The sequence below is a fragment of the Chelon labrosus genome (genome assembly GCF_963514085.1).
Source record: "Chelon labrosus genome assembly, chromosome: 22".
Lineage (NCBI taxonomy): Eukaryota > Metazoa > Chordata > Actinopteri > Mugiliformes > Mugilidae > Chelon > Chelon labrosus.
Window position 1 is genome coordinate 22916023 of NC_140355.1, and position 22809 is coordinate 22938831.

General features: G+C 42.7%; 3 protein-coding genes across 3 annotated transcripts; 2 read left to right on the plus strand and 1 right to left on the minus strand.

Moving 5' to 3' along the window:
* Positions 1-9009: 9009 nt before the first annotated feature.
* Positions 9010-11704, minus strand: zcchc9 (zinc finger, CCHC domain containing 9). Its single transcript, XM_084572003.1, has 6 exons — positions 11655-11704; positions 10511-10931; positions 9993-10143; positions 9726-9818; positions 9444-9512; positions 9010-9354 (listed from the first exon to the last, which is right to left on the minus strand). The coding sequence occupies exons 2-6, from the start codon at positions 10913-10915 to the stop codon at positions 9242-9244; spliced, it is 831 nt and encodes a 276-aa protein (XP_084428129.1). The 5' UTR covers positions 10916-10931; positions 11655-11704; the 3' UTR covers positions 9010-9241.
* Positions 11705-12096: 392 nt separating this feature from the next.
* Positions 12097-15801, plus strand: LOC311508187 (zinc metalloproteinase nas-4). Its single transcript, XM_084572871.1, has 10 exons — positions 12097-12184; positions 12273-12305; positions 12397-12462; positions 12988-13037; positions 13526-13595; positions 13702-13816; positions 14049-14221; positions 14576-14657; positions 14749-14870; positions 15545-15801. Exons 1-10 carry the CDS (start codon positions 12133-12135, stop codon positions 15649-15651), a joined length of 870 nt encoding a protein of 289 aa, XP_084428997.1. The 5' UTR covers positions 12097-12132; the 3' UTR covers positions 15652-15801.
* A 3964-nt stretch (positions 15802-19765) lies between these two features.
* LOC311507912 (alpha-2B adrenergic receptor) lies at positions 19766-21766 on the plus strand (the record flags this gene model as incomplete). The annotated part of the gene is made up of 1 exon (XM_084572457.1): positions 19766-21766. A coding segment is annotated over one exon (1530 nt), but the record flags the coding sequence as incomplete, so codon positions are not given.
* Between the last annotated feature and the right edge of the window lie 1043 nt (positions 21767-22809).

The following is a 22809-nucleotide window of genomic DNA, read 5'->3' on the forward strand; positions in this document are numbered from 1 at the left end:
ATTTATTTCAGTAAATAAAAGTAAAGTAAGCACTCTATTTCAGCCCATTTAGTTCATTTTATCAATTGTTAATATATAAAATGCATCAGATGAACCAAATATGAATATTGAACATTAAAAGGAAGACAATTAATTGCAGTTTGATTGAAAATATTAATGTTCTTATTTTATTTTACAGTATTGTGCATACAATCAGTTATGTTTTGTGTATTTTAATTCTGCAGACTCACTGGTGAGTGTTGTTCGTCACATTTCCAGTGAATTATCTACTTGTATAATTATTTAAACATTTATTTTAGTGGGAAGTCAGCATGTGACACCAGGGGTGGACTTCTGTGACTGATTCTGGTTTCGTATTTACAGAAAAAATCTCTTTATTTGTCTCATTTAAAGTCTAAATGATCAGGGAGAAAGATCCTCCGTCCTCCTGGAGAATGAAGTACACACCAACCTGTCTTTATACTCTTTCACCTGTTTCCTGGATGAATTAATGTCTCTTTGAGCCCAGGCACAGGAGGGAATACACTCCTTTTCTAGGGACATGCTCATTTTATATCCTCATCTCCAGCTTCCACAAAAAAAAAAACATGGCAGCAGCTTATCCATGTAATCAGGAAATCAGCAAAGTCCGTTCTCATCTGATGAGAGTTGTTTGGGGATCACTGTATGAGGCTAAAGCAACAAGCCCAGTGCCACATGTTGTCGAGGGGGAAATGAAGGGATTTCCTCTGGACCGTGATCTGAGTTCTGCAAACAGACACTCATTCCAGGAGTAATTGCTTGAAGAGGTATTACAGTGTACTTTGTGCAGAGTTAAAACACACACTGAGGCATCAGCTGATCTTCTTTCAGGGGATGTGGTAGTAGCTCAGCGCTGCATAATTAGAAAAATCTGTGGAGGGACCTGTGCAGCCCTCCTAGGTGGCCTTCAACAGCACATATGTGTTGACATATTAAGTTTCATTTCTGGCTAAAAAACAATCTTCATTAGTTTTACCTTAAAGATCAATAAACACATTACAGAGTATGAAGAGTGCTGCTTAAACGTGTCCACATTCTTCACAGTTTTACACATTTCTGCATAAAAACACACAAATCCTGAAAGTCGATACCAGAACACATGAAACAGATATGTTATACTGATGGATTTGCTTGTTCAGGAAAATGAGCCAATATTACATATAATTTCCTCCTTGTTTCCAGTATCTGCTGTGACCTCCTTGTAACTAAATGTTTCTGGTAACTGCTGATCAGTGGTCTACAGCAGCTTGGAGGAATTTTAGCCCATTCCTCAGAACAGAACCACTTCAGTTCTGAGATGTTGGTGGGTTTCCTCACATCAGCTGCTTGCTTCAGGTCCTTCCACAACATTTCTATTGGATTAAGGTCAGGACTTTGACTTGGCCGTTCCTAAACATTCATCTTGTTCTTCTTTAACCGTTCTTTTGTAGAACCACTTGTGTTCTTGGTTCTCGTTGTCTTGCCTCATGACCCAGTTTCTCTTCACATTCAGCTCATGGACAGATGTCCTGACATTTTCTTTTAGAGTTCACTGGTAGAATCCAGAATTCATTGCACAAGCGGGTTGAATATCATTAACGTCTAAAAGAAGAGGACAGTTGTTCCAAAACAAGCTGCTTGACATTTACTCATAAGCCCAAAAGTTAAACACTGAATATTTGGTGTTTCAATCGATTAATCAGATGGATTTGTGTCTCCAAAACAGACACAAAGACATCAGCCGTCCACAGCCTGACCTACGTCCTCTGATCCCTTCTTCTGGTGGGACTCTTCCTCTCTTACTTGGCTGTGCGTCCTAGCCTGGAGTAGTGGAAGCTGCTGGGATAACAGTAATTCCTTCCTGTTTGTCTGTTTGCATTTCTCTTCAAGTACCTTTTTAATATGCACAAAAAAAAAATAAAACAAATCCCAGTTTAATTCGATACAGTTTGTAGAGTTGACATTAGCCAGAACCAACAAACTGTACTGTGTGTGTGCAAAGCAGCAACGTGTGCAAATACTATTTACCAATAAGGATAAAGTCGGGAGTAATAATTAGATACGATGCCATATTTTAGTTAGAAATAACCAGATATATGAAAACAGTAAGGTGGAGGAGACCAAAAACACGACAACGGAGATCTGGATGTGGAGGTAAGCAGTTAATTAATAAAACAGTTGGAAAGAAGTGAAAGAAATAATGTTTATTTTGATAATACATTCACACTGTTTCAGCGTACTAGAACAACTATTAGATGAAAATGTAATGATTACTTGTTCCCTGTAAAGCTAAAATAAAGTGTTTGTAGTAACTTGTTGGTGTTGTGTTGACGTCTCGTGGTGCTGCCCCCTTGTGGCCAGACACTCAGTAAACGCACAGAATTTTATTCAGATTTCCATGTTTGATGTTTTCAGTCATATTTAAATTGTGTATTCAAACAGTCCAGTGTCCTCCAGTGTCTGTGTTTGATTTGACACGTCCTCCTCCGTCCTGTCCTGATCACAATCCAGCCTCCGTCAGTGAGCGGCCTCCAGACGTCCATGTAAACACATCTGTGCTGCTTTTCTCTGCTGTTATTGTTATTATTAAACTGTGGATGTGTGAGATGAGATGTATGTTGTTTTAATCAGTCGATGGATTTGTTGGTCTTTACGCCGGCTCTCTGGGGAACCGTCGTTACTCAACGTCCTTCACAACGTCTGTGGTTTCCTGTGCTGAATGATTATCACTCATTCGGTTTGTTCTAAAGAACAAACCGAATGGAGACGATGCCCAGTAAAATATAAAAACAATGAGCTGAAGCCTCCAATGATGAATACAAATGGTATCTGTACCCTAGGAAGCTAGGAAGAGCTAATATTATCCCCCAAGCTAGGAAACACGTAGAGCTGCTATTAGCTGGGAGGCTAGAAGCTAAGAAGAGCTACTATTAGCCGCTTAGCTAGAAAACATGTAGAGCTGCTTTTAGCGGGGAGGCTAGGAGGAGTTACTATTAGCCTTCAAGCTAGGAAACACGAAGAGCTGCTATAAGATGGGAGGCTAGGAAGCTAGGGGGAGCTACTGCCAAGCTCTGAAACATGGAAAACTACTATAAGCGGCTAGGCTGGGAGGCTAAGACAAGCTAAAATAAGAAAAGATAATCCTTTATAGACTATGAAGCTAGGAGGAGTTACTATTACACGTTTGGCTTCTGTAAAAGCCTTAGCGCTAGCCTAAATGAGTCAGATCTGATCATAGGAAAAACTAGCCTCCCAGCTAATAGCAGCTCCACATGTTTCCTAGCTTAGCGGCTAATAGTTGCTCTTCTTCAGCGATAGGTTTCAGTACACCCAGGAACCGTTAATAGTGAATTCAGTTATTTAACTGTATAAAATCTAAACTAACATAAGATGATAAATGGGGATGAAGTCGTAACTCACAGGATCATTTATTTAAATCTCTGGCAACACGATGTTTCATTGTTGATGTTGTTCTTGTCTGAGTTTACATGTGTTTGTATTTAGGAGACGGGTTTAGACATTTAGTCTGTTCAGTATTATTTATCATTATCTGGGATGATAGCAGAAACAATGGCCTCAAAAAAAAATTAGCAGAAGGGACATCATGGATCAAACTGATTCACTCCACAGTCGTACACAATAAGACGCTGATCAGATAAACAGAAACACGTTTCCGACCAGACAGCTCGGCCTTATTAGCTCCAATAGACTCCTAACAGATCCACACGGGGCCTTTGGTTTCTGATCTCCTCTCCAGCATCATTAACAGGAACTTACTTTCATCTCTCCCTCCTCCTCTCTACTACTCAGGGATCCTTCCTTCCGCTCGTCTTTAGCATCGCCTGCACCTAATAGCCTTGAGCTGACATGTGCAGTAATGACTTCCAGCTCAATCTGTTGGTAACAAGCGTTTCCTGGTGGTTGCTTCAAGACGACTCCCTAACAACTCACAGTGGCCTTGGTGAAGTTCAGTCTAGTGCAGCCTGAAAACAAATCGGTTTGAAGTTTCATGAATACTGCAGACCTGCACAAGACCTTAGAAGAGTTGTAAGAGTGAGACAGGTCAGACTTAAAAACACCTGAGGCAATTACATGTTAATTTCAGCAGGTGGCAGTAGACTGGATTCATCATTCAGAAGAGGAACTAGGGAGACCTGCTATAAGCTGGGATGCTAGGAAGCTGGGAAGAGCTACAAACCATCACACAGAGCTGTCCTCTCCTGAATCAGCTGATCGATTGTTCTACACTTTATTCTAGACCATTATGTTGTTTTTGAAATATTTGTGGGTTTGAACATTCAGGTGGAGATGTAAAACAACGTTTACTCTCTGCTCTTTGTCACATTTTCTGATTCGTCCAGTCAAACAGTTCCTCAGCATCAGCAGAGTGTTCGGTGTTTTATTGGTTTGCTGCCTTCCCGTAAAATCCACTAAGACTTTGGTGATTTTACATTTTAAACAAACCTCCCTGCCACCAGCCAGCAAAGAGAAATGAGGTTTCCATTACAGCCCCATGCAGTAGGTTTGGATGGTGAGGACAGTTAACCTGTGATGTTGCTGTTAAGTTGTGCTACATTAGTAGAAGAAACAGAAAACTGGACTTCTTCCCTCTCCTCTCTCAGCATCTCTCACAGGGAGGCCGTTTAACCACAGTCTATAAATCCAGGCAGCGGAGTTCATTAGGGCTGGCCTAGTTCTTTTAGAGGCAGGGGCACCGGAAAGGGGCAGGAGAGCCTGAATTTGTGTCTCCGGGGTTCTTGGGAACTTTAGCAGGGATTATAGATATTTACTATCGCAGCGATCTCGATGAGCGGTCGTCATTGAGCCTAGAAACTCTAGCGGCAGTCCTGAATGGAGGGCTTAGCATGGACCTTAGCGTTGGACTGAGTGATGGGACGCTAGATGGATGGATTAGTGAACAGGCCTGAACCAGGCATGGGACCAATGGATGAGGGGACCTTAACACAAGAAGACGCCAAACAAAATGACTTGATAGAGACAAACCTTCAGGAGAGACAGAAAGAGACAACTACAGGAGGATAGGAAGTGATGCAGGGCGTCTACAGAACACAACATTAACAGACTCTTCAGGTGGACACTGTCCAAAAAAGTTCCTGATCATTAAGAACTGAACTCTGACTAGCGCCAACGGTCAGCGGCCAACCATTGGCTTGGTAATAGCACAAGCTAGGAATGGCTACTGGAAGGCTAAGGCACTAAGAACACCTACTATTAGCTGGGAGGCTAGGAAGCTAAGGAGAGCTACTGTTAGCTGGTTTATTTGTCGATTGTATGTTTCCAAGATGAAGGATGAGTGTTCTGTGCGACCTTTGAACTAAAGAAGCTGCTTGAAAAAACAAAACTTAAACAAGTCTAGTTGCCGTGGTTTCAGCTGTGTGTTTTGTTTTTTTTTGGGATACAGACGCAACACCTCTACACAATCATGAGTTTAAAATCGACAACAAAGTGACGCAACAAGCCCAGAAAGTGATGAAAACAACTCCAAAGAGACAAATCAGCTATAAAGAGATTTAAATATCCTCTTAGGGGCCGACTCACGTCACTGCTCAGGGGCCCTTTGTTGCTAAATGCTGCCGATGACTATGTTTCATCGCAGTCGTTGGCGAGGATGGTGACCTCTGACGATGGATGGATGTTGGGCAATGCGGCGGCAGAAAGACAATAGCTGGAGAAACAGCCTCCTCTCAGCTTCTCTCAAATTGGAACCAGGAGACGTGAGTGAATGAAGCCTCTGTGCTTTTTGTTATGAGACACACTCGGCGCTTAGTCCGTGAAACTTAGGGGTAAATTGTGCAATCGGCCTCAGAGGACCGTGAGCTGGCAGAGAGCAGCGGCCGTCTGGCTGCAGTTTCACTTTGCCTCCATGAGAACTTCTCAGGCTACGAGGAAAACGGAGCGTTTTACTTTAAACCAGGGAGCTTTCAGAAGAGTGTCCTTCAAACGAACCCCTGACGAACACGAGCCGAGGAGCGATGGGTCGTTTAACGATAGCCACAAACAGGAAACAAAAGCTTCAGTGTTTTCTCTGCAGGGGATTTATTTCATTAGCAGCATAAACTCCAGACACAAAAAACACAAAATTAGCATTAGTTACACATCATGTATACACCTTGTTAGCGTAGTGCTGTGGACTGGTTCAATCCCCTCTATGTCCAGGACTGAGGTTCCTTGACAAGTAGCCAAAACACCCAACTACTAGCTGGACGCCTGGCACTGCTCCATGGTTTGATAAATAGTAGGAAGAGCTACTATTAGCAGCTAGGAAGCTAGGATGAGCTAATACTAGTCTCCTAGCTAGGAAACACGAAGAGCTGCCATTAGCTGGCAACTAGGAAGCTAGGATGAGCTACAATTAGCCTCCAAGCTAGGAAAGATGAAGAGCTGCCATTAGCTGGGAGCTGGGAGGCTAATAAGCTAGGATGAGCTACTGTTAGTTAGAAAAGCTAAGAAGCTAGGAAGAGCTACTATTAGCCTCCAAGCAATGAAACACAGAGAGTTAGCTATTAGCTAGGAAGAGCTACCATTAGCTGGTGGCTAATTTCTTCTGAACTACTTTAAATCTTTGTGGCGTAGATTCAACAAGGTGCCGGAGACATTCCTTAGGGAGTTTGTTTCATGTTGACATGACGCATCAAGGAGTTGCTGCAGATTTAAGAACCCTTCCCCCATTTGACCAGGTAGGAAGGTTTTCTGTTGGACTGAGACCTGAGAACTCGTTGATGGAGAAACCAGTCTGAGAGGATTTTAGTCTTAGTCTGACGTGAAGCGCTCTACCGTCTTACCATCGTCTTCCTCGTTCTTGATTCTTGGTTTGAGCTTCTGCAGATCATCTTGAACGCTCTAAACTCTTAAATGCACAGAGTTGCTGCTGCCCCGTGATTGGCTGATTAAATATATTTGCATCAGTGGACAGGTCTGTTTCCTGGAGTCAGACCGAACACAACTTGTAAAAGCAGGAGGTCGTCTGGACGTCACATTGAGGACTCTGAGAAAATGTGTTTTCTCCTCTGTGGACTGGACGGGAAACCTTGTGCATCATCAGTGACGACAGAGCTTTTATCGTGCTCTCCAGGGGTGGGGTGTGGGGGTGGTGGGGGGGCTGGTGGAGGTCTGGTGGGGGGGGCTGTAAAAGACCAAGTTTTATCCTCATAAAAACAAGAAATCTGGAGCGTCTGAAAGAGAGACGAGGTGTTTACGAGGCTGCTGCTGCTCTTTAGTTCATGATGAAGGCGCTGATGAACGGTTCATGAAAACTATAAACAGACCTCTACAGCTTCACTTCATCTGATTAAAGGTTTGAGGATTAATGCAGAGAAAGAATGAAAGAAACAATAAATGACAAACAGAGAAACAGAGAGAGACCAGAACCAGACCTGTGACTGTAACGTCTAGTCTTGTGTTGCTAACATTTTCTCCACGTTAGGTCACTTCTCTTGTCTTTAGTCCTGCTGCAGCTCATCAGTGTCTTTGAGGGAGTGTCCTGACCTTCACATCATCTTTAGCAGCTACAAACATCTGCTCTGCTGCAGCTCAGACCTCAGATTGATCCAGCGCTGACTCCAAGTGGTCGCGTCTCCACATTACAGAAAAACTTTTTAAAGCCTTCAAAGTTTTTCTGAATAAAAAATGACTCAAAACATGAGCGCAGTTGTTCCACTCTTAAATCCTTCTGGGAAAGAGTTCAAAGTATTATCAGTGAAGTCTTATCACAGTATAATTTTAATTTGTCATTCTACCTGGGTAATATGGACACAGATTTGCCAAAAAAGGCAGATACCTCCTAAAAATCTTCATGGCAGCCAGCATGCCATAACAAGAAGACGGCTCAATGTCCCACAGTTAATGAGTAGGAAGACATAACTAAAGACATCTAAACTATGGAATGACTGACTTTTAGTCTCAGATCACAAAGGGACATATAGGTGCAATATTACAGGTGATAACATGTCTTAAAGCTTTATATATATATATATTTTGGTTTAGAGAAACAAGGACCATAGTGCTGTAATCAGTAGCAACCTACTCACAACCCCATGGCGCACAGACATATATATGTGTGCATATATCTTTTGTTTTTCTTCTTTCCTTAATGTATCAGAAAGGACACTACATGCACCCATGACTTATTCATTAATCTGATGCTGTCCATGTTTGGTTAAAAAAACAACAACTGAAAAACAAAATATACAAAACATCAGCAGATAATCAGACGAGGCCTGAAAGTAGAACTCAATCGAACGCATGAAACTGAGATATTATACTTGTTTTTATCGAGAAAGTGAGCCAATATTACATATCAGTGCTGTGTTAAAGTAAGTGGAGCTTTGTTTTCAGCGTCTGCTGTGACGTCCACAATAATATCAACTAAATGTTACCAGGGTTTTAATCAATGTTGACTTTTCTTTCTTCATAGTGTGAGAAACTTAGTTTGTAGAGGACGCTGATTTTTATTCCCCAAGACTTTTTAACTTCACATTGGAGTCGTGTCTTGTACTGTCTCTTGTGTCTCTGAGTCTTTCATCTCGTGTCTAGTTCTGTAGTTTTTCGTGTCTTGTCTCTTGTCCTGTCTTTTTTCCTCTCGTCTCATCTGTCTCGTCTTTTGTCTCTCTTTGGCGTGTCCTATTGTTGTGTTTTGTCTCATCTTGTGTCTCGTTATTTTACTTGTTTAATCTAGAAAGTGAGCCAATATTACATATCAGCGAGGTGTTAAAGTGAACTCTCATTAAACTAAACCAGGAACTGAACCACACCTGAGTCTCATTACATTGATAGAAACACTTCTGAACACATGGACTCTGATTTAATCCTAGAGGAGCACCTCTCTGATATGTAATATTGGCTCACTTTCATGAATACACAAATAAACAAGTGTAATATTTCTGGTTCTCTTTGTCGACTGATCATCTGATGTTTTAAGTCGTTTGTTGATGGGGTTTTTTTTCAGAAATGTAGGAAATTCTCAAGGATACAAAAACTTTTAAGCTGCACTTTGATTTTTTCTCATGTTTTAATTTATAAAGAACATATAGAACATATAGTCTAGACACTAGTCTAGGAGTTTATGTCTCTTCCAGAAAAACAAAATGAGCATCATCTAAATGTTTATTTTATCAAAACACTCAAAGAGTCTGAAAGAAGCAGGTCTCTGCCTGTGAAGGTTAATAATCATTATGAGTCCACTGATCAGAGTTCAGTCAGGGAGGACGATCCTCTCTTCAGATCAGAACGTCACCACTTTAGTCTGCTTAGGTTTAGCTTTCTTCACCGGAACGTGAACCTCCTCATGGTCTGCACTCATGTTGTTGGACAACCAGCCCACAGTGATGGAGTTAGCTGGAAGGAAGAGACGAGAGGAGGAGGGTTACTGGTCAGAGGAAGAGTTAAAAATAATAATAATAAGTAGAGAACACAAAGAGACTCACTAGCAGCCTGATGCTCTGGACAGTCCTTCTGGAAATGTTCCACTGAGCCACAAACTCGACAGCAGCCTCCTGCAAAGACCAAAGAAATCAGGCAACGTACACACAATTCAACCTTTGGACATTTTATTTATCCTGGACATCATCACATTCTACCATTGTGATCATTATACAATCCAGAAGAAGATTGAGATTAGCTATAAAACACCACACACCCTGTTGTCTGACAAACTCACATTAGTCGTGTAACATTTTCCCAGAAAAGATTCATTAAAGTGTTTGTACCTTGAGCGTAAAGTCCTTTAGGATTATCAGGACAGGACCGTGAAAGGTGTCCAGTCTGACCACAGATGAAGCACTTGGCATACGGGTAATCACCTGAGAGAGACGACATGGTTACAGCAGCGGTAACGACACAGACACAGATTTTACTGCCATCAAGGAGTGTCATTGCTATGGGGTGGGGGTGCCTGGTCTGGTCTAGGTGGGTGCTACATGTCTAAGTAACATCCACACCAATGAATGCCAGGTCCAGAAGGCGGTGAGTCTCACCCAGAGCAGGATCCACTTTGGCCCTACACTTGTGGATCTCGTGTTCGGTGGAGCCACAGCGGTAACAGATGCCTCGACCCATCTCCTCGTCTCTGTCGGCCTCGGGACAGTCGGCCAAACCGTGACCAGGCTTCCTGCAGTTAAAGCACAACTGAGGAGAGAGAGAAGGATGAATAAGACGTCCAGAAAACATTCATCAGATGTTTGGAATAAAATGTGTGTAAAGCATTTTCCTTTAATTAACAGAATGTGAATCAGATTTAAGACTCTTCAGACTTTCTACAGATCATCTTAGTTGCTGATGAAACTGTGCTTCAGGTATGAATTTAGTTTTTAAAAATGTGAAGTTCTGTTAGAGACGAGCTGAATCCAGGAATCTCCAGGGGATCAAACATCAGATCAGGACTCAGTGTCAACCGGGACGTCCCTTATTTAAGCTACAAAGATCTTTAATTGAACACGTTGGTGAAACATTTTTCCTCCTGTCATCGTCTTGTTTCTGCTCTGAACCCACTCACCATCTGGCTCTTCTTGTTTGTCTGCCTCTTTATCCTCCGGTCCTCCCTCCTCTGGTCTTTCTTCAGGGCCACCTCCACCTCCTCCCTGAGCTCCCGCTCTCCCTCCCTCCTCCCTCCTCCTCCTCTTCCCCCTCCTCCGTCTCTTGAGGGCAGCCGATGTCCACTCTGCTGCAGATACTCCATGAAGCCGTTCACATCCTCGTCAATGTACTCCTTCTTCTTACGGTTCGGTTTCTTCACATCTGAGGCGCTGGGCTGAGTCCTCCTCAGATGGTCGCTCTGAGCTCCTCCACCTCCTCCTCTTCCTCTTCCTCCTCTTGATGTTCCTCCTCTCAGCTGACTCCAGGGAGTGGCCTCTGCTGGTTTGTGTTTGTGGACGTTGTTGGCTCTCGCCCAGCGCGTCATGACTGCAGACAAACGCCTGAAGAGGAAGAAAGAACGAAATAAGACGGAAACGTTCTAGAAGAATTGAATTCACAAATCAAAACCACCGTGGCCAAAGATAGTTTACAAAGTAGAGATGCATCACTCTGTTACTCTCCAACCACAGAGTGACACGTCTTCTCCACAAGAACTAGATTAAACCCTACTTCGTATATAGCACAAACATTTGTTAGAGGACATGTTTTCTTAACCTGCTGATTTGTTTAGTTTTAGTTCATAATTTAAGTATATATTTTTTAAAGCAGATACTTTAGAAATCAGATAAGTAGATAAAATACCCAATAATCTTCATTTTCAGTCAGTTTTCACGTGTGTCAACGTTTAAAAAGCTGAAAAAGACATCGATTCATTTTATTTATTCCAGGTTTGTAGAAGTTAAATTGTTTATTTACGGTGAATCTGTATTAATTCTGCTTTTGTAAATTTAAATAAAGGTTTTAAACATCATTAATATAATATATATACTTTCACATTAAATAGACGCTAAGAGACACATTAAAACCAGAGCTGTTAAATTATAACACATCATTAGCTGTTAGCAGTTTGTAGCTAGCTAGCTGCTAGTTCAACCACAGCGCTGCTGTTTTCTATAAATGAAGCAGATAATTGTTTGTTAATGGAACATAAAGAAGAGATTAAAAAAATACTTTATGATAAAATATAATTTAAAGCGTGTCTTAATAAACTTAAGCGACTTTACCTTCACGGCTTTTTATCCCATGTGTTTGTGTTTTGACAGGAAGTTGTTCCGTCTTCTTCTACGGACACGCGTAGTTGTTTCTTCTTCGTCTTTGAGTTTCCGCGCGTTGCGCCCCCTGCCGCACTCAGACGACTCCTGCAGGCTGCCGGAGGAAAAGCAGACAAAACATTAAATTAAATTAAATTAAATTAAATTAAATTAAATTAAAAGAAAGTGCCTGAAAATCCAATACGAACTAATCAATCACTTAAGATAAAAAATTTAAAAATAAATAATAAAATAAAATAAAATAAAATAAAATAAAACAACAATGAAAGGAAAAACAGCAAATATGAACTTTTTTTTTACTTTTATCAGTTAAAATTCAGACGTTCATTGTTGCAGGAGGAGACGCCTCCTCTGAAGCTCACAGCTGATCTGACTTCTACTAATGAAGACGCTGGAGGCCTCAGTCTGTGTCCTGAGTGCAGAGGAGATCATGAACCTGCTCTTTGTGGCGCTCGTGTTTGTGTTCGAGCACCTCAAAGTTGGTAAGAATCTAAACACAATTTAAAACTAACTCAAACTTTTTCTTTTATCTCTCCAGATAAATAAAGTAAACTTGTTCTTGTGTTTCAGTGAGCTCTGGTCCTCTGCGTGAAGCCAAGCGAGGTGCAGCTTTGTTGTGATTTCATCCTGGATCCATCAGTCAGATGAGAGTCATGAACATTTTTAACCAGATTCACGTGTTTTTGTTTTAAAGCGCTGAGGGATGACTGGCTCCTCAAGGTCGTACATTACATGGAGTCCAACCCAGAGACGTTAGTAGGTGAGTCCACGTCTTCACCCAACGGTCATGAGGCCGGAGACGATGTGTGACGTGCAAAGAACAGATCTGTTGTAAAGTGTGTTTGATCGTTGAGGTGTTCTCCAAACCTGAGGCCAGGACAAGAGCTGCAGAAACGGGAACATGAACACAGAGAAATAAATGGAGGAGAACATTTCACTTCACTGCCACAGCAGGAAGGTTCTCATTAGCTTTAGAGTGCTGGCCCAGCTGCAACCAACAGCTATTTTCATTATCAATACATCTGTCGGTTAAATTCAATGTTAATTTGCACAATTTAAAAAATAACAAAAAGCAAAGATGATGCTATAATCTGTAGGAGGCAATAAAATAAAACACATGAGCAAAGTTTGAGTTCACATGAACATATGTGCAGCAGAAAGTTTAAAAATAAATGATTATTATTAATAAGAGACAAGAGAGTGTCCCCTCAGCCTCTACAGTTATCCTCATGTGGTCTAAGATCCAGCTTAGACCATTAAATTTTATTTAGTCTCGTTCTGACAGAGCTGTTGAACAAGAACCATGACGTGATGGAGGGAGACATGATGCTGGGGGTGAGTGAAACTATTTTTAAATATTAAAACTGTACGGATAGGTAGAGAAAAACCAAGATGAAGTGATAAAGAGTGTTCTGCAGCTTCACCACTAGATGGCACTAAATCCTTCACACTGGTCCTTTAAGTGTTTCATTCATTTGTCAAACAGCAAAGTGTGTGGAGATTTGCAAACGTCTCAACTATAAAAACAACTGTAAAAGTGCCTCATTTTCATACCTTTGCACAACACAGCCATCTTGTACTGAACGTAAGCTTAGCATTGATATGTGACTGGTTTCCCTGGGGAGTTCCATGTGTGAACAACATGGAGGAAATCTCCATCTTCTTCTGGACTGTATAATGATCACAATGGTAGAATGTGATGATGTCCAGGCTAAATAAAATCAAAACAACCACTGATGAAGTGATTAAGACCTCACCGTGTGGAGCCAAGACTTGATCTGAACAGAGGAGTTGGAGTGTTTTTGAAGTTCTTTGCTCTGCAGACCGACAGGAATGCGGTCGGCCAAGTTTGGCCGACGCTGGACATACCGTACGTCATCGGCCCCGAATTAGGTGAGAAAACTGAGTAAAATAAAATCTCCAGTTCACTTCCTGTTTTTATTTCACTGTCAGCTGTGTGCGGTTTTGTATTTTATTTTTATTTTTTTTTCCTAATCAGCCAGTCGGACAGACGACATCCTCTCTGCCATGGCGATGGTGTCCAAACAAACCTGTGTGACTTTCCACAAGCGAACCACGGAGAAGGACTACCTGGTGTTTATGACCAGCAAAGGGTTTGTATTATTATCTACAGAAAACCTGAACTTAACATCTGTCCTGGTTGATCTGGTCTCTAGTGTCCAGGTGTGAACACTGATCTGGTCTCTAGTGTCCACGTTAGAGTCCAGGTGTGAACACTGATCTGGTCTCTTAAAGGTGGACAGGTGTGATCAAATCTGAACCAGGAACCTTAAATACATGTCAACACTCAATAACCTGACGTCTGAACCAGCTGTCGTGTTCTAGCTGTGCGTCGTACGTGGGCTTCATGGGTGACGAGCAGCCTGTGTTAGTTGCAGCCCAGTGCACCATGGGTAACATCGTCCACGAGATTCTTCACGCCCTGGGCTTCCACCACGAACACACAAGGATGGACCGCGAACAGTACATCACTGTTCTACAAAGTAACATCATGTCGGGTAACGTTTCTGAGACTAAAGTGTTGATGTTAATGTTTGGAACAATAATGGTTAGAAATTCTTTAAATATCCAAATTCTACCTCTAGAAAAATAACATTTTAAATCTGTTTTAAAAGTCGAAGGAGACTCAAAGAAACCATGTTCAGAACCTGCTTGAGAATTGTCACATTTTTAGGTTTTCTTGAGTATTTTTGTAATCTCTGAATGTTATCTGTACACACATGGATTCATTATAAACATCAGCTGCTAACAGCTAATTCAGCTTCTTTTAGTGGCATCACTTTGACATCTAGAAGACTTGAAACATGGTAATAAGAGGTGCACATTTAGTGTCTCTGCATATTTTGTTTCAGGGATGGAGAAGAACTTCAAGAAGCATGAAGGCCTAACGTTTGAACTTCCATACGACATCACTTCCATCATGCACTATGGAAGGTAAAGCGCGTCACAACAAAATGCACGTTAATATGTTTGTTTTCTTGATCCATTAAGGTTCTTTTGTTCTTTTTTTAAATTCCTGTGTCAGTGGGTTTTTCTCCACTAACGGCCTGCCCACCATCGTCGCAAACAAACATGTGCAGGACATGGGTCAGAGGGTTAAGATGACAAAGACGGACGTAGAGAGAGTTCGACATCTCTACAAGTGTGGTACGTTCAGGCTCTTGATTCGCTAACGGGGACGACGGCGCTCGGTACACACCTGTACAATAACAACGATGAGTTCACCATCATGTTATTAATATTTATGGTAAAGTGCAACAAAGGTCAGGGACAGCTACTGTTAGCTGGGTGGCTAGGGACAGCTACTGTTAGCTGGGTGGCTAGGGAAAACTACTGTTAGCTGGGTGGCTAGGGACAGCTACTGTTAGCTGGGTGGCTAGGGAAAACTACTGTTAGCTGGGTGGCTAGGGAGAGCCATTATTGGCTAGGAGGCTAGGGACAGCTGCTGTTAGCTGGGTGGCTAGGGACAGCTACTGTTAGCTGGGTGGCTAGGGACAGCTACTGTTAGCTGGGAGGCTAGGAAGCTAGGGGCAGCTAGAGACTGTGATACAGAGATATAGGATTGGAGGCAACAGTGCCACCATCAGGTACAACTGCAAACGTCTCTAATTTCTGTCCAGTAGACTTTTAAAAACATTTCCAAACTCTTCATACCCGTAGAAACACAGCTTCACTCTGACAGAACTCTAGTGTTTGTCCAGATTGAGAGGCTTTTAGCTGCAGAGCCACTTGACATGTTTGCTTCGTTGTATTTCGATATACACCCACTTGCCAGTTTATTAGGTACACCAGTGAAAACATTCCTGCTCTAAACCTTCTAGATTCCCTCTGCCATCCGTCTGAGAAGGAAATAGTCGAGGATGCAAACGTCCACATCATGAAAGCCCATGACCCCACATCAGACCAGAAACACGTTGCTCAGTCGTAGCACCTGAACGCACCACCAGAGGGCCCCCCATCACCAGCAGACAGCAGCAGCAGCAGGAGATCTACTCATCAATAAAACCTCCACAGGACGAGATCTGATGGATTCTTCTTCTTCTTGACATAAATAAATACAGTTCCTCATTAACTGGAATGAAGCGGTTTACTTTATCGTCTCTGGGGAAGTTCTATTAATTAGCAGAGGACGTTCATGCAGTTTAATTAACGGATGTAAACATGCAGCGTAATTTAAAAAATAAATAAATAAATATATTAAAGAGCCGCACAGCTTTTAATGAGCTTAACATAAAAAGAAGAAAAGTTTCAGAATTAAAAAGCGTGGAAGTGGAAAACAAAACCGTCCTGATTTAACTGATGATTAAAGTCTTTGTTTTCTCATAGATGTAGCAGGTGTTTGTTTATCGATGCAGTTAATGTTAAAGTATTACGAGAATTTAAACAAGACACACACCTTTAAATAGACGGATACGCTCAATATCAGCAGCACAAAACATTTTTTTCAGTGTTCTGTCGACCTGTTAGAATACATTTTTTGAATTTCAAACTTTGTTAGAAAAAAATTGTGCCACATGCACGAACAGACAAAATGATGAAAAATGTCTCGTATTGTGTCTTGTTTAGTCTCTTGTCTCGTCTCATGTATCATGTCTTGTCTCGTGTCTCGTTTCAGCTTGTTCTTAGCTTGTGTCCCAACTTGTGTCTCGTCGCTCTTCTTTCATCTTGTCTTGTCTCCTGTCTTGTCTTTTGTCTTCTGTCTCATCTCGTCTTGTTTCTTGTAGTTTGCCTCGGGTATCATGTCTTCCCTTGTCTCTTGTCTCATCTTGTCTTGTTTCGTGTCCTTTCTCTTGTCTCTTGTTTTGTCTCGTGTCTCATGCATCGTCTTTTGTCTCTTGATATTAGAGACAAGGGACAGGGCACAAGACAAGGCCAGACAAGACAAGAGACAAAACACACAAGATAAGACATAAGATAACACAAGAGACAAGACCCAGGACCAGTCTGTCCGTCCGTCCCTCTGTCCGTCCGTGTGAATTCATTTCCATGTCATTATAGATCCAGGACGCCGCTCGCTTTGTTTTCTTCTTTTAAAACGTTAAAAATAGATCCTGTGATTCTAATGAAAACCAAACAGTCTCTTAATTACTGAGGAAGACGTTTGGAGACTAATTAAAGCAAGAAATAATAACGAGGTCACATTCAGTCAAACATTTCAGATCACATTAAATCCAGACGATCTCATTTCAGTCTGGACTAGGAACCGGTCTAGACCTCTGAGCCTCCAGCTGACTAGACCTGGGCCTGTCTTCACTGGCTTCCAATGCCCCCCCTCCCCAAGACAGGACACAAAACAAGACAAGACGAGAGACAAGAGAAGACATAAGACCAGAGTTCAGAGACCAGAGACAAGACATGAGACATGAGATAAGGGACACCAGACAAGCCACGATACCTGAGACAAACTACGAAGAAAAACTACGAAACTGAAAGAGACGAGAGACGAGATACAAAACGCAAGAATACGAAAGACCAAAGAAAGACAAGAGACAAGATGAGAGACGAGAGGCGAGAACATGATGATGCAAGACAAGAAATGTGAGACGAGAAATAAGACAAAAGACAAGACATGAGACAGGACAAGAAAAACTATAAAAGTAAATGAGACAAGACACGAAAGACCAGGCACAATACATGAGACATGAGACACAAGACAGAAAACGAGACAAGAGAAGACACAAGACTCAAGATGAGACATGAAACAATACTAAACAAAACAAGACCTGAGACGAGATGAGAAAAGAGACACGAGACAGAACAAGACAGGACTCCAGGGTGAAGTTCAAAAGTCAACATCTAAACTAAGATTGGGACAGACACGAGAAAAGTCAACATTAAGCACCTGTCTGATATGTAATATTGGCTCATTTTAGTCCAGTGTTTCAGTCCTGTCCTCTCTACTGTCAGGACTTGAGTGAAAATCTTCTGATGTTAGTTTTTTAATGTAGAACCATGAACCGTGTCTGTAAAAGTCCAAACGGTTCAGGAGCATCTTTCACTTTAAATTGTCTCAGACACTTAAATGAAGATGTAAAAGTCTTCTGCTCCTTGAATCCTGGTTCTCTGAGTGGAAGCGAAGCGCGCAGCGTCATGTGGACACCTCCGAGTCCTGCGCGTAAAAAAGCGCGTCGGTCTCATCCGCGTCAGTTCCTCCGCGTCTCCCTCAGCGAGCGGAGCGTCTTCAGGGCTCCAGGCCACTTATTTAGACCTGATCAGTCCTGGACCATCGAGCCTTTTATTTTATTTTCTGTCGTGCTTGTTGCTGTAAACCATCTGTCAGATGTTTGAGGATCTTCGTCTCTTTATTTAAAAACCTTCTCGGTGGAGATCTGAGCCTCCAGAGCGGACTTTCTGCCTCCGTCTGCCGGACATCCTGTGGCTCAGTGCCGGACCCTATCTTTTAAAATCAGCCTCACGCTTCTAGAAGAAAATAGACTTAATAAAAGAAGAAAAAGAAGAAGAAAAAGTTGCTGTTATGGAGCCACGCTGCTGATGTGAACGTGAGTACAGAGTTGAAGGAGAATCCACATTTATCAGAGATCTGCTTCTGGTGACTGATAGATGATTTGTATTTCTGCTGCAGCTTTAATGAAATAACACAGAAAATAGAATTTATAATATTTAAAGAATATCACTGAGCTCTGAAATAAGAAGAGATCTGCAGAAACATCATCTGATTAGATCCATGAGGAAGGATGCTGAGGACATCTGGTCCAGAAAAACACAAACCTCCTTTTACTTTTTAAAAATGAATCTATGATTCCTGCACGGACTGGTTTTAATCTGAAGAGATCTTCAGTTTCATCTGTTTCTCTTCTTCCTCCTACGACCACTGAGTCGACACAGAACATAAATCATTCTGTAAATTGTATAAAACCAGAATTATAAACCAAAAATGATCTGAAGGAGCTTTACAGTCATACCCTCAATATGCTCAGTTGTTCTTTTACAAGGCACCTTTATCCAAAATAAATAAATAAATACATAAGCTTAGTTAAATTTAAATGAGTGTTTTTTTGTTGTTGTTGTTGTTGTTTATAAATATAGACCCAGAATGATGCACATCTAAGTCAGTAAAGTCTTTAAGTGTCACATTAAAGTCTAACGTTGTGCTGCTGCAGAACAGACCGGAGTGAAAGCCAGTTTCACTACGGAGCCGTCGCCAGTTCTTGTTCATGCGTACAATAGTATTTCCTTCTAGGCTGACAGTGAACAGCACCTGCATAGCCACAAGAGACCCAAAGAGACACAAATCCACCAACAAAAAAAAACTCAAAACCAGCACTGAGGGCACAAAGAAAAGACTGAAAACCACCAGAAAGAGTCAAAAAAATAAAACTACAATGACTTAAAATCTCAAAAGACATGCAAAACCACTAGCAATAGACCCACAACAACCATAAATGGACACAAAGAGACCTTTCAGCGTACAAACAGCGTCAAGACTTGACCTGCTGAGGACGTCACCAAACCAGAGCCATCAGCCTCGAAGTGTGAGCTGAAGCTCTGAACACGTTTAGTTGTTAATATTCTCTCAAATCGAATAGATTAAAATAGTTAATCGCGATTAATCGCACGATTTTATCTGTTTTAAATGAACCGGGAAGCAAAGGAGCGTCACAACAACCAGAGACACAAAAACATCAATTGAGGAGCTAAAAAAATAAAAAAATAAAAGATGCAAAACAACCGAAGAAATGACTGAAAACCATCCTAACGACATGCTAGACTGCTCCACTCCAAATGACTATAAATTGACTAAAAACAACAACAAAGAGATTTAAAAAAAAAAAAAAAAAATTAGGAGCCAAGGGCAAAGTTTTAATTAAAAGCAAAGGGAGGATGTGATATTCTCAGTTTGTAGTGCCATGAGTAAATGTTTCTAAAATATTCTAACAGCGTCTTCAACTGTGTCTTTTTCTTTCAGAGGTAAACATGGCGTCGACTTGACTGAAACCATCCTCAGTCTCCAGACGGCGTCCAGTTTCTCGATGCTCTGCCAGAGAATCACAGTTGTACCTTCTGTCGTTCTTTAATATAACATTCCCCTCTCCGCCCCCTGCCTCATGGAGCTTGGCGGACTCCCCAACAGGAGCATCAGCCTCGTCTCCGGCGCTCGACCATGCAACCGAAGCACCGCCCGGACCCCGCCGTACCCGCCTCAAGCCACCGCCGCCTTGGCCATCGGCATCACCTTCATGATGATCGTCACCATCGTCGGGAACATCCTGGTCATCATTGCCGTCCTGACTTCCCGGTCGCTGAGAGGAGCCCAGAACCTGTTCTTGGTGTCGCTGGCTGCCGCGGACATTTTGGTTGCCACGCTCATCATTCCCTTCTCTCTGGCGAACGAGCTGCAGGGCTACTGGGCGTTCAGCTTAATCTGGTGTGAGATCTACCTGGCGCTGGACGTTCTCTTCTGCACCTCCTCCATCGTGCACCTGTGCGCCATAGCTCTGGACCGGTACCTGTCGATCTCTCGGCCCGTGTCCTACGGGGCGAAGCGTACGCCCCTGCGCATCAAGGCGGCCATTATCGTAGTCTGGTTGATCTCAGCGGTCATCTCGTTCCCTCCTCTTCTCACCCTGGACAAGAGCGTAGGACGCGAAGAGGAGTGCGAACTGAACGATGAGCGCTGGTACATCCTCTACTCCACCATCGGCTCCTTCTTCGCCCCCTGTGTGATAATGATCCTGGTGTACATGAGGATTTATCAGATCGCTAAGCAGCACACCCGCTGTCCTCCGGGACAGAAGAACAAAGCCGCCGCAGCAGCAGGAGAAGGAAACGCCAGCGTGACGACTGGCGAACACGCCACCATCTGTCAATCTGAGCAGTCGCAACAAGGAGGACAAGAAGGCGCAACTTCTAGCCAACAGGAAAAAGTCCTCAACACGATGTCAGGATCAAAATCCACCGAGGCATCGCTTCAAAAACAGCCCTGTCCCACTCAGTTGAATAAATCCCCTTCGATGCCAGAGTGTGGCGGCCAAAGCCTCTCAGCTGTTCCCCAGAAACATCCCGATGACGGAGGGGACGTGCTTCCTGACAACACCTCCAGCTTCGGCTCCGACGATGACCTGGAAATTGGCGAGGAGAAGGTGTGGGCAGAGGGCGGCGGCGAAAAAAGGAAGAAGCCAAACGAGCACACGTTGGGACTGTCCCAAAGCAAAGGGTTCAAGGTTCAGGCGCTGAATCTGGCCGGCAGATACAAAAACACAATGGCAACGTCGTCCGGCACCAAGCTGGTACCCGAGGAGGTGCCCAAGACTCAGGGGACGCCCATATCCCGCCGCAAGGCTCTGGCGAACCGGGAAAAGAGGTTCACCTTCGTGTTGGCGGTGGTGATGGGAGTGTTTGTGGTCTGCTGGTTCCCGTTCTTCTTCTCGTACTCCCTCCGGGCGGTGTGCCCCGAGACTTGCACCGTCCCCAAACCCTTGTTCAAGTTCTTCTTCTGGATCGGCTACTGCAACTCCTGCCTCAACCCGGTCATATACACCATCTTCAACAAGGACTTCCGGAAGGCCTTCAAGAGGATACTGTACAGAGACACAAAGGGTACGTTCTTCTAGGGAGCGGGCTGTGATTTTGTTCCGGACGAAAAGACCTCCTATGATCACCGTCTTAATGTACTGTCTGTGTTTGACTTTGCTTCCGAACACTTGAACATTTGAAGGGAGGAAATTGCGTCTATCTTCTGTCCTCCCGGTGCTTCTGAGTGGACGCCGTCGGCCGAGTCAGAGAGGGAGGTTTTTCAGAAAGCCGCAGTCAAGTGGCCGAATCAATTATCTTTAATGTGGTTTTAGGAATACACTGTAATCGTATAGTCGCTGACTCTGAGGAAGAATGATTGCGTTTGGAGGCGGAAGTCGGGACGATACAGGGTCTGTGTTCAGTAATCTGCAGTAGAGACAGGACTGGGATGGTGTATGTTTGTGTGTTGGCGTGAATGCACAAGAATAGAGGAGTCGCCTAAGGGTCTTAACTGGAAGAGGACAAATATCACTAAGTGTCCTTTATTGGAGATAAAATGGACACTGAAGGAACACGAGGTCGGGGTAGATGTGAGCGTCCTCGTCTCTGAGCCTCTTCCCTTTATTTATTTATTTGCTCCGTCTGAAGCTGAGGCGTAGGACGGCAGCGTTGTGATGGATAATGTTGGGTTTTTTTGTTCCTCTGTGTATTCCCTGGTCTCCGTGGACCGCAGGATGTTCCACCTCTCCCTGGGAGTAGCTCATTAAGGTGATAGCCAGGGGCTTTAACGGGGAGAAACTAGAACAGCAACGCTCGAAATCAGCAACGGTTGCATGAAAGAAACTCTACGTGTGAATGTGTGGACGAGCTGAGACGTTCACTTCCCCCTCTCTGCCTTTAATCTTTCCTTCCCTTTAATGTTGTTTCTTTCTGCTCTAAACAAAAAATGAGTCGGAGCTCGTGTTAAGGTTTCAGCTCTAGACGTGTTTTCACCGCGGCGTTCAATTAAATACGAACCTTTTAAGAACCTTTAAAACACGATTCAGATTAAAACCTTTCAAGGGTCAGCGGATGGGAAAACAACTATTTATCACATCAGTGTACACAAGGTTTATAATTCACGTTTTTGTCAGTATTTGCATACAGCAGTATTTCCTTCTAGGCCAACAGGGAACTGCATCTACATAGCCAGTACAGAGCATCAGAACCACCCCAAGAGACCCAAAGAGACACAAAACCACCACAAAAAATACTCAAAACCAGCATAGGGGGGCACAAAGAGATTAAAAACTACAACAAGAATCAAAACAACCAAACAAAAGACTGAAAACCACCATAAAGAGTCAAAAAATTAAATACAGAGAGACACAAAACCACTACAAGGACTTAAAATCTCAAGACCACCATAAAGACGTGTAAAACGACAAACAATAGACCCAAAACAGCAACAGAAAGACAGAAAGACTCACGGCCGCCATGAAGAGGCAAAAAAATAACCACATAGAAATGGAAAACAATCACAGAAAGACACAAAACCACTAGAAATAGATTCAAAATGACCATAAACATTTTTCCTAATCAGTGGTTTTATAATAAATAAATAAATGACTGG

Coding starts and splice junctions, on each gene's coding strand:
- zcchc9 (XM_084572003.1), bottom strand. CDS start 10,915: ATGACGCGCTGGGCGAGAGCCAACAACGTCCACAAACACAAACCAGCA. Junction 9,819..9,992: donor CAAAGTGGATCCTGCTCTGG/GTGAGACTCACC, acceptor CGTCTCTCTCAG/GTGATTACCCGTATGCCAAG. Junction 9,513..9,725: donor TAAAGGACTTTACGCTCAAG/GTACAAACACTT, acceptor TGGTCTTTGCAG/GAGGCTGCTGTCGAGTTTGT.
- LOC311508187 (XM_084572871.1), top strand. CDS start 12,133: ATGAACCTGCTCTTTGTGGCGCTCGTGTTTGTGTTCGAGCACCTCAAA. Junction 12,185..12,272: donor GTTCGAGCACCTCAAAGTTG/GTAAGAATCTAA, acceptor CTTGTGTTTCAG/TGAGCTCTGGTCCTCTGCGT. Junction 14,871..15,544: donor TCGACATCTCTACAAGTGTG/GTACGTTCAGGC, acceptor TAAACCTTCTAG/ATTCCCTCTGCCATCCGTCT.